At 53.5% G+C, this 11,463-nt stretch overlaps 1 protein-coding gene across 1 annotated transcript; it reads left to right on the top strand.

Moving 5' to 3' along the window:
- The first annotated feature begins 3,273 nt into the window (after positions 1-3,273).
- CFAP20 (cilia and flagella associated protein 20) lies at positions 3,274-9,789 on the top strand. Its single transcript, XM_042877293.1, has 6 exons — positions 3,274-3,476; positions 6,299-6,378; positions 7,200-7,311; positions 7,404-7,592; positions 8,550-8,660; positions 9,328-9,789. Exons 1-6 carry the CDS (start codon positions 3,393-3,395, stop codon positions 9,331-9,333), a joined length of 582 nt encoding a protein of 193 aa, XP_042733227.1. The 5' UTR covers positions 3,274-3,392; the 3' UTR covers positions 9,334-9,789.
- Positions 9,790-11,463: the final 1,674 nt, after the last annotated feature.

Here is an 11,463-nt window from a genome sequence, read left to right on the forward strand (position 1 = left end):
TCCTGCCCTCAGCCCTGATGCTCACACTGCACTCCTGGGGCTGCAGAGGACGTGTGAGCTGTTGGTACAACGTGGGAGTTGGCTGTCGTGTGTTTCCAGCTCTCTGTCCACCTGCCCTGCTCCAGGCTGCCTGGCCTGAGAGGTGTGGGGCTGTCATGCTCTGCTAACAACAGTGGGGTTGGTTTGGGATTTTGACGTTGATTTCAGAACTGTTTTAAAAGAAAAAAACTGTTGAATTGCTCTCTTGAAGTCAGAAAAGGGTATTTCTTGTGGTTTGTCCAACTTGCAGTGGGGAAAACTTGCCTGTTTTCTAGCTCTCATGTTTACCAGTGCAGAAGATGCATGAGGAGAAGACAGAGTTTGCTGGAGGAAGTTCTGTAGGTGAAAGACATTAATGCAGTGCTTGACAGTGTCCAAACCTGTTGAGGTTCTGAGTAAGTAAGTGACAATTCTGTCAGTCTGAACTATGAACAGAAACGCTTTCTGGATACATTGAAGCAGAGGAAAAAAATATGCTCCTCCTAGCAGGTGGTCTGAAATGGGGGATGGCTTTCCCTGGTCCTGATGACCTGAAACTCCACAACAACCTGCTCTACATCTCTGCGTGTCCCTACACCGTTCCTGGGGCAGGATAAGCTGTGGCAGGTTCATCCCAGAGGACAGTGAGGCCGTGGTGCATACACTTGGTTGCTGCTCACACTAATTCCTATCTGCGTTCATCAGCCCAGTGTTCTGGACGTGGACAAGTGTCATCCTGCCTGTGGGGGCAGTCAGGAGCTGAAGAAGTCAGCCTAAGGAAGGGAGGAGGCGTGGGAGCAAATCTTTGTAGGCTTGCTCTTGGATTTGGCTACAATGATCATGCTGTGCTTTGGGCTGGTGAGGGGGATGGCTGAGCCTGGTGGGAATGGGCAGCATGGTAAAGGGCCCAGGTGTTTCCTTACCACCAGAACTGGAGGAGAGCAAAGCAGTGTGCAGGCAGCATCCTGAAACGCTCACTTCACTCCTCCTGTCTCTCCCCAGGTCCCGATGCTGTTGCTCCCAATTTTCCATAAGCAGAATGAAATCGTTATCGAATGGCAGCAGACAGACTGTGCAACATGGGCAGGGCTGAGTGCCTGGCTGGATGGCACCCACCTTCTAATGAACACAGCTCTTCTGTAAAAAGTTCTGCCTTTGGTTCCCCATTGATCTCTTCCTGACTCAGAAAAAGTGGAAATGTGAGGGCTGTGCTAACAGTTATTGGTTTGTTTTTCCTTCCTCTGCTCTTCTGACTCTTCCAGCCTTTGACAGACCATGGTTAGCCAGCTTGCCGCTGCCAGAGTCTGGGAGCAGCAGGGGATGTAGCATCACAATGGACATTTCTATGTTATAATTGAAATAATTCTATATTGTTAAATAAAAGTTGGGAAAGAAACATTTAAGGAAGAATATTCAGTGAGGAGGGAGCTGTGGGCACGGCTGGACATGCTGCAGGGTGCCAGCAGTGAAAGCCTTTCCCTGTGGCCTGCCAGGATGGGCTTTATGAGGAGAGCAAGAGCAGCTAGTTGTACAGTCACCATGAGCAAAGGAAAAGGAGCCATTTGCCATCTTTAGGGACACCTCTCTTTAGACCCACGTGCTCTTCTGAAGGTGGCAGGCTGGGTGCCAATGCTGGTACCTGATTCTCCCAACCCATGGGCCTTGCTCATGGCTCTCTCAGCAGGAGCTCCCTTCTCTTTCTCTGCCCTGAGCTGAGACTCTCCTCCTCTCAGTGCAGGCAGCCTTCATTTCCAAGCCAGTGTTGAGGGGAGGATGTTAACTTGAACTCTGCAGTACTTGAAGCTCTTGTCTCAAGCCTTCTGACTGGGCTGTACGACCGCACACGGTCATTTATCTTCATTTGCTCATCTCCTTTACAGTCCATGTGGTTTTTCCTCCATGCCCCAGTTACATAAGCTGTTGAGGGCACCTCTGAGACCAGGCTCTGAAAGACAGACCAGTCTGCACTGCTGAATGTGAGTTTGGGTCAGGGCGGCATGGGACTGCTGCACTGACCTGACTCTTCTCTTCCAAAGGTCTCCAGCACATGTTGGCACTGCCTCCTGCACACACCCTCATTTCTGCTTATCAGCTGCCCATCTTTCTCTGCCTGTCTTCTCTGACAGTTTTCATCCAGTTTTCCTCAGCACCCAGAGCCACGTTCACACGTTGCCTTCCCATGTGTTGTGGCTATGCATTTCCTTCCTAATTCCCTTTTTAGTTTCCTTTTACAGCAGCCCTTCACCCAGCTGTGCTTCCGTGGGAAAATCCAGACTACGGGAGATGTGTGGAGCCATCTGGACAAGGGCCAGAGTCCCACACTCCTTGCAGCAGTTGTTGCTTTGCTCTCATTTTGCTGTGCATTTCAATGTTTTTGGCTCACAGAGATACTGACTGAACTTGATTCTGGTTTTCCCTTCCGCTGGGACGTGCAGCACGAATGAGATTCTGTGCTCCACAGTGATCAACTGTGCTGAGAGGATGATGGTCCGTGTTATGGTTTCCCAGGCTGTGAACACAGAGCATGTGCTCCAAGGCAAGCACAGACCTGCTGACGCTAAAGAGAGCTGCTGTGTTTGGCTCTGGTAACTGCGCGCAGCCGTGTGAAACTTCAGAGGAGCAACATTTCAGGAGTTTCCTGAAGATCTCATTCCTCTGAAGGCATCGGATTGCTGAGAACTCGGAAGGCAGGAAATGCTTCAGCAGACGGCTATTTTTGGAGCAGGCACCTCTGCTCACGTCTAGGACTGGATGATCCTCTTGTAACGGGCTTTCTCTGTGTGCTCCCCAAAACCCAGCTCCTCTGCACCTCGGGGATGAGGGTTGGGGTCCCCCCCCGTGCCCACGTCCCTCAGTGCCACATCCCCGCGGCTCTGGGTCACCTGCAGGGACGGTGCCTCCCACACCTCTCAGTGCAGCTGTGCCGCTGCCTCGCTGGGAAGAGAATATGTTCCTACAGCGGGTATTAGATTCCTTAAAGCACACTGAGATATGAAGACAGATTGAAATTACAACACATTAACACACGTGCCGCTTGCAGCAAAACGCGATATTAAAACGGTGAGTGGAGGCAGTGTGAACGCTGACGCTGCTCACAGACGCGGCCAACCCTGGGCGAGGCCCAACGTGCGGCGCCGTTGCCATGGCAGCGCCCCCGGAAGTAGATCAGCAGCGCCCCCCGGAAGTAGATCGTCCGCGTGGAAAGTAGTTCCTTGGTGACGGCGCCGCGGTTACCGGAAGTGCCTGGCGGCGGCGGCGGCGGCGGCGACAGCGGGGCGGCGCGGAGGGATTCGCCAGTTCTGTTGTGTTCTTCCGTCACTACTGTGTTCTTCCGCCACCGGTCGTGGTGGCGGCGCGCTGCTCCCGCAGCCGCCATGTTCAAGAACACATTCCAGAGCGGGTTCCTCTCGGTGCTGTACAGCATCGGCAGCAAGCCGCTGCAGATCTGGGACAAGAAGGTGCGCGGCGGAGCGGGGCGGGCAGAACGTCACCGGGAGGGCCGCGAGGAGCGGGGCGGTGCCGAGAGCAGCGCCGTGTGCGCGGGCCGCTGCGGGGCGGGCACCGCAACCCGGGTCCGAGTCCGGGTGGCCCCGTGTGGAGCCGCGGCTCGGACTCGATGGTCCCGCGGGTCCCCGGATCCCTTCCGGCATCTCCGTAGCGCGATGCCCTGATAAGCCGTCCCAGGGCTGCGCAGCCGTGTTTGCGGCGGGGGGTTGTTCGGGGCTGGCTCGGGCCGGCTGAACGCGTTATTGGCGCCCGGTAACGGCCGCGGGGCATCCGCAGCTGCTGCAGCGCCGACGGCCGCCCGCACAGCCCGGCCCCTGCAGCCGGGAAGGAGGTGTGCGCCCCGGGCTGGGGACCGTTTCTGTTTGCGTGTGGTTGCTCGGAGCTCTCGGCCTGCCCCAGCAGCATCCGAGGCCCCTTGGCACAACGTGGGGATGCACTTACTTGTGTCTGCGGGAGCTCATCAGCTCCTGCGGTTCCCTCTTCCCACTCGCCTCTGGACGAGGAAGGTGGCACAAGGAGCTCGTGCTTGGCTGCGCCTCACTACTGCAATGTGATAAGCCCCGCGCATCCTGGTGCCCCGTGCGTCCCCAGGCCTGCTGTGAGCGTTGGTAGCAGCCGGGTTTCTTTGGCCCTTGGTGCCAGCACCGATTCAGCAGCGATCCTCCAGAGGTCGGCCTCGCGCCGTCCTGGCTCGCTTTCCTCTGGGCTTTGTTATGCCAGAGCGTTGCCAGCAGCAACCGCAGCCTTAAGGAATAACGTCTGTTCAGAAATAATTCTCTGTGAAGCTGCCTCCCCCTCGGGGCTTTGGGGTACGCGACTGCAAAATGAGCTTTTTCAATTCATCCTTCGTTTCATCCTTCAAATCATCAAGCAGATAGTTTCCTGCTTGATCCATAGGGCATTAGAAGGAATTCTGTTTTCTGAGAAGGCCGCTACCCTGTCTTACAGCTCCAGAAGTCTGCCTGCTTAGGCTTAAGCCTCAAGCTGCCGTTACACTTGCAGCGTCTTTCTGTCTGTCCTGCAGGAGCTGGTGACGAGCGTGGGCCCTCCTGTGTTATCTGCAGCTGGGTGCAGCTCACAGAATTTATGCTGTGCTGGGTAGGGCTGGGAGGAGGGCCTCTGCCTGCCTGCATTTCTACCAACCAGCCTCTTTTCTGGTGTCTTTCATCCTCTTCCTGATAGTGCTGAGGAAGACAAGTTTCTTCTTTCTGTTGTAGCTGTAATCCGGAGAAGGAAAGCCTTCCAGCTCAGGTGGAAGGTGACCTGGTCGCAGGCAGAAAATGCTGAGTGATCGGTTCCAAGCACGCTTAGCTGCCTGCTTTGTTACTGACCTCTCTGGAGGGGCCACACCTGGGCTTTTCTGTATAGAACTGTAAACCACTCCTGGGGAGTGCTGCTATGGAGGTTTGGTTACTGCTGCTGTCACCTGCTGCAGGGTGATTTCCCAGTGTTAAGTCAGCATGCTCTGCCCTTGTGGGCTCCTGGCTTTAATTTCCTTTATGCCAGCTGCTGCTTTAATAGAGGCACGTGGGGCTTCTGCTGGGCTGATGATTTAAAGGGAAAAAAAATGTCACTGGGGAAAAACCAAAAACCAAGTGATGCAGCCTTTATGTGATTGGTTTTTCCCAAGTGACCTGTAAGGCCATGAGAGCTGCATTTAATACAAAGGAGAGATACAGTTGTCTCATAAGGATCCCTTCTTTGAGCTTAATGCTTCCTGGAATTAGCAGAGCTAGGAGCAGTCTGGCAGGGCAGGCTGCCATCCAGCACTTCCCAGCAGTGGTTGGGTGATGCAGATGGGGGTTTCATGCAGAGATGGGGCAGAGTGGTGGGCTGCTGGCAGGGCTCCTCTTCCTTCCTGCAAACCCCTGCAGCGTTGCCTAGGGCAGGTCCCCGTGGAGATACGAACCTTGAAGGTGAACTGCTAAATTTGTCAGTCATTTTGGAGTTCCTGATCACAACCATCCCTTTAGGAGCTGGATGTATCCTGGATATTAGCAGCAGTGATAGGTGGTGAGGAAATTAATTTATGAAGTCGGAAGGAGCATTGCAATTTGCTGATTTAGCATTGGAGCAGAGCGGAAGGCTTAATTAGCAAAAGTGCCTTTTAAATTGAGATAAATTTGATGGGATGTGAGCTGCTTCATTAAAGACATAAATCTTCAGACCCTGGGATTCAGCTATGTTGCTTAGGGAGAGAGCTGAGTTTGTGTTGGCTGCTGGTTGCTGCGTGACCTCCCTGAGCTCTGGGAGGCCGTCCCCCTCAGCAGAGCAGACCTGGGCTTTGAGTTTGTGTGCTCTGTAATGGAAGAGTCTGGACCAAGCTCCCACCTGGTCCTGCTCTGCCACAGAGGCGGCCAGCTGTGCCCAGCAATAGAGCCCTACACCCTTTGGCTGCTGGCTGGTGGCTTCATTTGCTTACATCTCTGTTGCTCATGCTTGTACCTCTTATCGCACTCCGGGTTGCTCTTGCTCTGACGTTTTTCTGTTTGTTTATTTGGGCGCCTTACACGAAGCTTGAGTCACCCCTGTTCTCTGGAGAGTGTTTGGATAAATCCAAGTCTGTGCAACATGCTTGGCCACGGACACTTGCTTAGAGCCTTGGCACTCTGGGGCGAGGATTAAAGTCTTGGAAGCAGAGATGTCCGGAGCAATAGCGGCCAAGTAAATGCAGATGATCCTCTCGGGGTCTTTTTCCCCTTGCTCATGGAGCTGTGGGTGTCTCGTTTCCCTCTCCACTAACAGCTGTGCTGTCTGCCTGCTTCTCTTCCAGGTGCGCAATGGCCACATCAAGCGGATCACCGACAATGACATCCAGTCACTGGTGCTGGAGATCGAAGGAACAAACGTCAGGTAGGGGAAGGCTGCTTCGGCCCTTGGCGTGTCCTGAGAGCTTGTCCTGGAGCTGAGTGTAGGTGTAACTGCCGGCTATTGAGGAGGCAGCCCTCTGCCTTCTGCATCTTTCATGTCTTAGGCCTGCTCTGCTGCTCTGCCCACGTGACAGCTGTTCTGACAGCAGACAGGAGGCAGGAGAGAGAGATTTATGAGGGGAATTGCTGATGGTGCTTCACTTAATCACATTTTCCCTGTCAGCTGAAGAGGAGACGTGGGCTCCTGTGGCTGCAGGCTCGGCATCCCCACAGCCACGCTGCTGCGGTGTGGTTTGGAGCAGGGTGCTCCTTATAAGGGCAGTGGAGTCTCCTCTCCTGCAGACAGGCTGTGCCAGCACTGCTCTTCCTCCCACAATGTGTTGATATAGAACTTGCCAGACATGACGTGTGCTTTTAGGGCTCATGACCTTTGTCTTTCCAGCCATATACAGCACGCAGGCCTTCTGCCATGCTCTGGAGGACTCTACCTGTTCATTTAAAGAGCTTGTGTTAAGAGACAGTGCTGACATAGCCTTGAAACAGCATTCAGGAAGGTGTTTCATGCCCTAGGTGGGAAAAGTGGGATTTGAAAAGCCTTCTTTGGGCCTTTCAGCTTGTTCCCCCTGAAGCTTTGTCTGAAACTCTCCCCCTTGATACAGGAAGCCCTGCTGGTTGTTGAGATCTTACGGTCACAGCCATCTCTTCCTACCTGTCCTCCGGGATTAGATCAAGTGAAAGGCTTGGGACTCGGACTGCGTGCTTTGTGCCGTGCGAGATCCTAAAGCCTCTTTCTGCCTTTCTCAGTACCACGTACATCACGTGCCCTGCTGACCCAAAGAAGACCCTGGGCATCAAGCTGCCTTTCCTAGTGATGATCATCAAGAACCTGAAGAAGTATTTCACTTTTGAAGTGCAGGTGAGGAGGGCAGGGTCCAGAGACCAGTGAGGTGGGCGCGAGGGGGCCGACAGCCCGACCTCGGTGTCAGCAGCCTGCCTTCCTTGCCCCAGGTGCTCGATGACAAGAACGTACGGCGGCGCTTCCGGGCGAGTAACTACCAGAGCACAACACGAGTGAAGCCCTTCATCTGCACCATGCCCATGCGGCTGGACGACGGCTGGAACCAAATCCAGTTCAACCTCTCGGACTTCACGCGCAGGGCTTACGGGACAAATTACATTGAGACTCTGAGAGTTCAGGTAAGAAGCAGTCACGTCCTGCACGCAGAGAGCGACGCGGCAGGCTTCCTGTGGTTGAGACAGCCTTGCTGGGAGGCAGGAATCCAAGCAGAGCCCCATTTGGTTCCTCTGCAGTGCCTTTTCTCGCTGAGGATGAGGAGCTTGGTTCTTACGCTGGCAAATCACGTTTTCTGTATTAAGTGGCATGTGTTATTCTGAGTGTGCCTGTTCCTTAGTACGACTGCTGCAGTGCCTCGTGGGGTTGCCCTCAGATCAGCAAACTGCTGACCTGGGAAATGTCAGGTTTCTCACGTACCCACGAGGGGACTGCAGCGATTCCTTCAGCTGGTAGCAGAGGCAGCGCAGCCTGGACAGTGTGATTACCAACTTCAGGAAGCCCTACAGAGGGAGTGCTTCAAGTGCAGCGGGCTGAGTGTCCTTCTGGCTAATGCTGATACCAGTGGAGAAGTAGAAGCGGGTTCACAGCCAAGAACACTCTGCTACCAAGCAAATAAGATGGATCTCTGTTTTGTGGAGATGGCAGAGTTTGGCCATGCTTCCTGAGACAGCCTGTGTCAATGGAGAGAGCAGCTAAGAAAGCAAAGGGCTGTTGTTTTTTCTCTGCTGTCCATTAGATTCAGAAAGTTCATGAGGTCTCCTGGAAAGACTCAGGCCAAAACTCTTCTAATGGGGCAGCCAGAATGTCTCCTTCCTTGCAAAACAAACAAGGCTGTTTGCTGACTGGTTAGTTCTTTGTTTCTGTGATGATGGAGAATAGCTGGTGTGCTGTGGCACCTTGCCTCCAAACCTGCAATAGATGGTGCCGGGGCAGGAGGGAGACCACTCAGCAGCAGTGATCAGGCTGGAAGGACTCATGCAGGCTGCTGAGCTGGGGAATCCAAACTGCTGCGTGATGGCAAAGCTGGATGTGGGGACAGCAAGTGGAAAAAGGAGCTGACTGTCTGTTGTGACTCACAGATCCACGCCAACTGTCGCATCCGGCGGGTGTACTTCTCTGACCGGCTGTACTCTGAGGATGAGCTCCCAGCTGAGTTCAAGCTGTACCTGCCTGTCCAGAACAAGGCCAAGGTGAGCCATCTGTGGGGGAGAAGGGGGGCAGCAGCACTGGGGCCAGGCAAGCATTTCTCCTTCTGCTGCTGTCTTTACAATCCAGAGTTTCTTCTGGGAGCAGAGTTCTCTCCAGCTTTGGCCTGCAGCCAGGGAGCACCCTCTCTGTTTCCAGGATGAGCAGTTTGTCTGGTGGCTTGCTGAGTGGCTTTCCTGCCAAAGCGCATGGAAGTTGCCATTCCCACTTGGGAGCAGGGAGAGCTGTGCAGCTGTTCCCCTCTCCCTTCCCATTTGTGCTGGAGGGTGCTGGGCAGAGCAGCAGCTTTCTGGCATCTTGTGGGAGCTCTTGCCCGTGACTCAGCACCGTGACTTTGCTGTTTGCAGCTAGCTGCACCTTCTGTGTCAGGGCCAGGCTTTCCCAGTGCAAATACCTGGTTTTAACAGGGAATATTCCTGGATACAATTTCAAGGATCTGAGGTGGGAGGTCCTGATCTTAGTGGGAAGTGGGAGGCAGTGTGAACAGGAGGTCACACCTCTGAGGAATCCGTCACAGCCTTGTGGGATGAAGTGGCCTCGCAGAGGTGTTCAGGGAACTCTCAGTGCCTTCCAGGACAGTCTTCTTGGTGCCATCTGAATGCTGTGTGTGTGTGTACTAAGTGTCTCCTTTCTTCTCCTTGCTCTGTCCAGCAATAACACTGTATTGAGAAGAGACACAAGAAATGTTTCGAGTCGGCAAAAGCAGGTGAAGGAGAGAGTCATGCTGAGACCAAGTTTTCTGTCAGCTCACCTTGCCTAGGGTAACTTTGATTCATCCAGTATCCTTCTGGACAGGACACAGTTGACCACGTAGCAGGTCTGGGACTGTGTTGTTGGTGTGCAGATCCTACAGAATCAAAGTTTTCCTACTAACTGTTCCTAAAGTGCTGAGCCTAAACACTGCAAGTGGCATGGATCCTGATCTGGTGTTGCTCAAAGTGGCCACTGCCCCTCTGAACAGAGGATTCGGCAGGAATTGCAGTTAAGCATGCCCCCTTGAAGATACCAATTTTATCTTCCTTTCCTTGTTTTCCATCTCTTATTTTATATACACTCTAAATATGGATGTAATACTCATTCTTGGAAAGTTATTAAACATTTGACTGTTTGTAAGTCTGCTCCTGTCATTTTCCTCCTTTGATGGGCTCTTCAGCTCATACGGGTTTGCACTCCAGAGAGTGCTGAGTTTCCATAGGAACACAGATGTTAAGATTTGCCTCTGAATTTGATTTTGGCAGCCTTGCTTTTTAAGGGCTGCGGACAGCAGTGGTGTGGAGAGAGGAAAAGCAGGAGGGTTTCAGTAGAGGAGATGGGATCTGTGTGCCGTGGCTCATTCCAGTTCATGAGCTGGTGTTAATTGACCTGTGACAAAACCCATGCTGTTCTCTTCTGGTACACGGAAATGGATTTTTCATTCCCTGCCTACTTGAAGCCATTTTCCCAGCAGTGACAAATCGGTCTTACCTGCCTGTTCAACTGGCACAGTTCTGATAGCTGTGTATTTAAACAACTCCTGCTCTCAGCCAAGCCTTTAGCAGCTACTTACAGCAGAAAGCTCACAATAGCCTTCCGACTGCCAAATTGTCCCCTTCCCCGGGGATCAAAGAGGAGGTTTAGCAAAGAAGCATAATAGAAGCGAAGCAGCGAAGCGGAAGTCTTTTCCTGTTCTGAGCCTGCCCTTCCCTGCCTCGAACCGATTCGCCTTTGTTGTGGAGTGGCGTGCAGAGAGGAGGCTGCAAACCTCCACCAGTAATGGAGAAAGTCTGGAGGCGCTGATGCCTTTCCTCCCTGTGGCCGGGCCCCAGCAGCCGTGCAGGCGGTGTGTGCCCACCGCAGGGGTCAGTCCCTGGTGTTGGGCTCTGTGTGAACTGGGATTTAGTTGGGTTATTGTCCTGTGAAACAAAGCTGGTGTCCCCTGGAGGACAGCACGCTGGGGGGCATCTGCCCCACGTTCAGTCTTTAGTCCTGGAATGACCATTTATCTTCAGTCCTGTATGAGGGCCCCACTTCTCCACCTGGTTCTTGTGTCACCTCCCATGCAGCTGCTTGGTGCACCTTGTGATTGGAAAGGGAGGTGCTGACCCTGTGCTGCTGCTTGGTGCTAAATGGCACTTGTAGAAAGCTTTCTGGTGAAAGTCTTCCTGGTTTCTGTAACAGCTAAACAGCTTGGTGGTTCCAAGGAAGCCCACATGGGAAGGCACCATCCATCTTGCTCAGATGTTTGTCAAGGTTTGGCTGGGCTTAAGATTCGTTAAGTGGAGTCATGCTGTATCATGTGCCAAGGATTGGCCTTGATGAAATCTATGGCCAGGCTCTCCTGACAGGATTTCAGCACTTGCCAGGTGTGGGGGAGCAGGCCAGCCTCAGCTGCCGAGGGAATCCATCAAACCCTGGCAAATGAAGCACGCCATCCCACCAGCCCTTGCTCATTTCCAGGAGTTGCCATTGCCAGCCCTGCTGGGTCCACGCCGGTCATCGTCCCTCATCCACCAGGGATTTGGGATGGCGCTGGGTGAGTGACCTTGGGGTGTTAACGCAGGCATCCCTGTGGCTGTCTCTGTCAGGGATGTGCTGGGCCCTGCTGCCAATTCCTGCCCGGCTCCAGGAGCTGTGCCAGCTCCCTTCCAGACCCTCACAGCTCTGTGGGCTCTCTGCGTCGTTTTTAAGATGAAGCCAAATAGGGAATCTTCCTGTTTATACAGTGCACAAAGTGGAGCATCATCAGATACTGGCTCTTTCCTGTACAGGCAGATGGTGATGAGTTTACAGAGTGCAGTTCAAAGCTAT

This window comes from Lagopus leucura, unplaced genomic scaffold, assembly GCF_019238085.1.
Source record: "Lagopus leucura isolate 7727_CA_CO unplaced genomic scaffold, USGS_WTPT01 Super-Scaffold_100017, whole genome shotgun sequence".
NCBI lineage: Eukaryota > Metazoa > Chordata > Aves > Galliformes > Phasianidae > Lagopus > Lagopus leucura.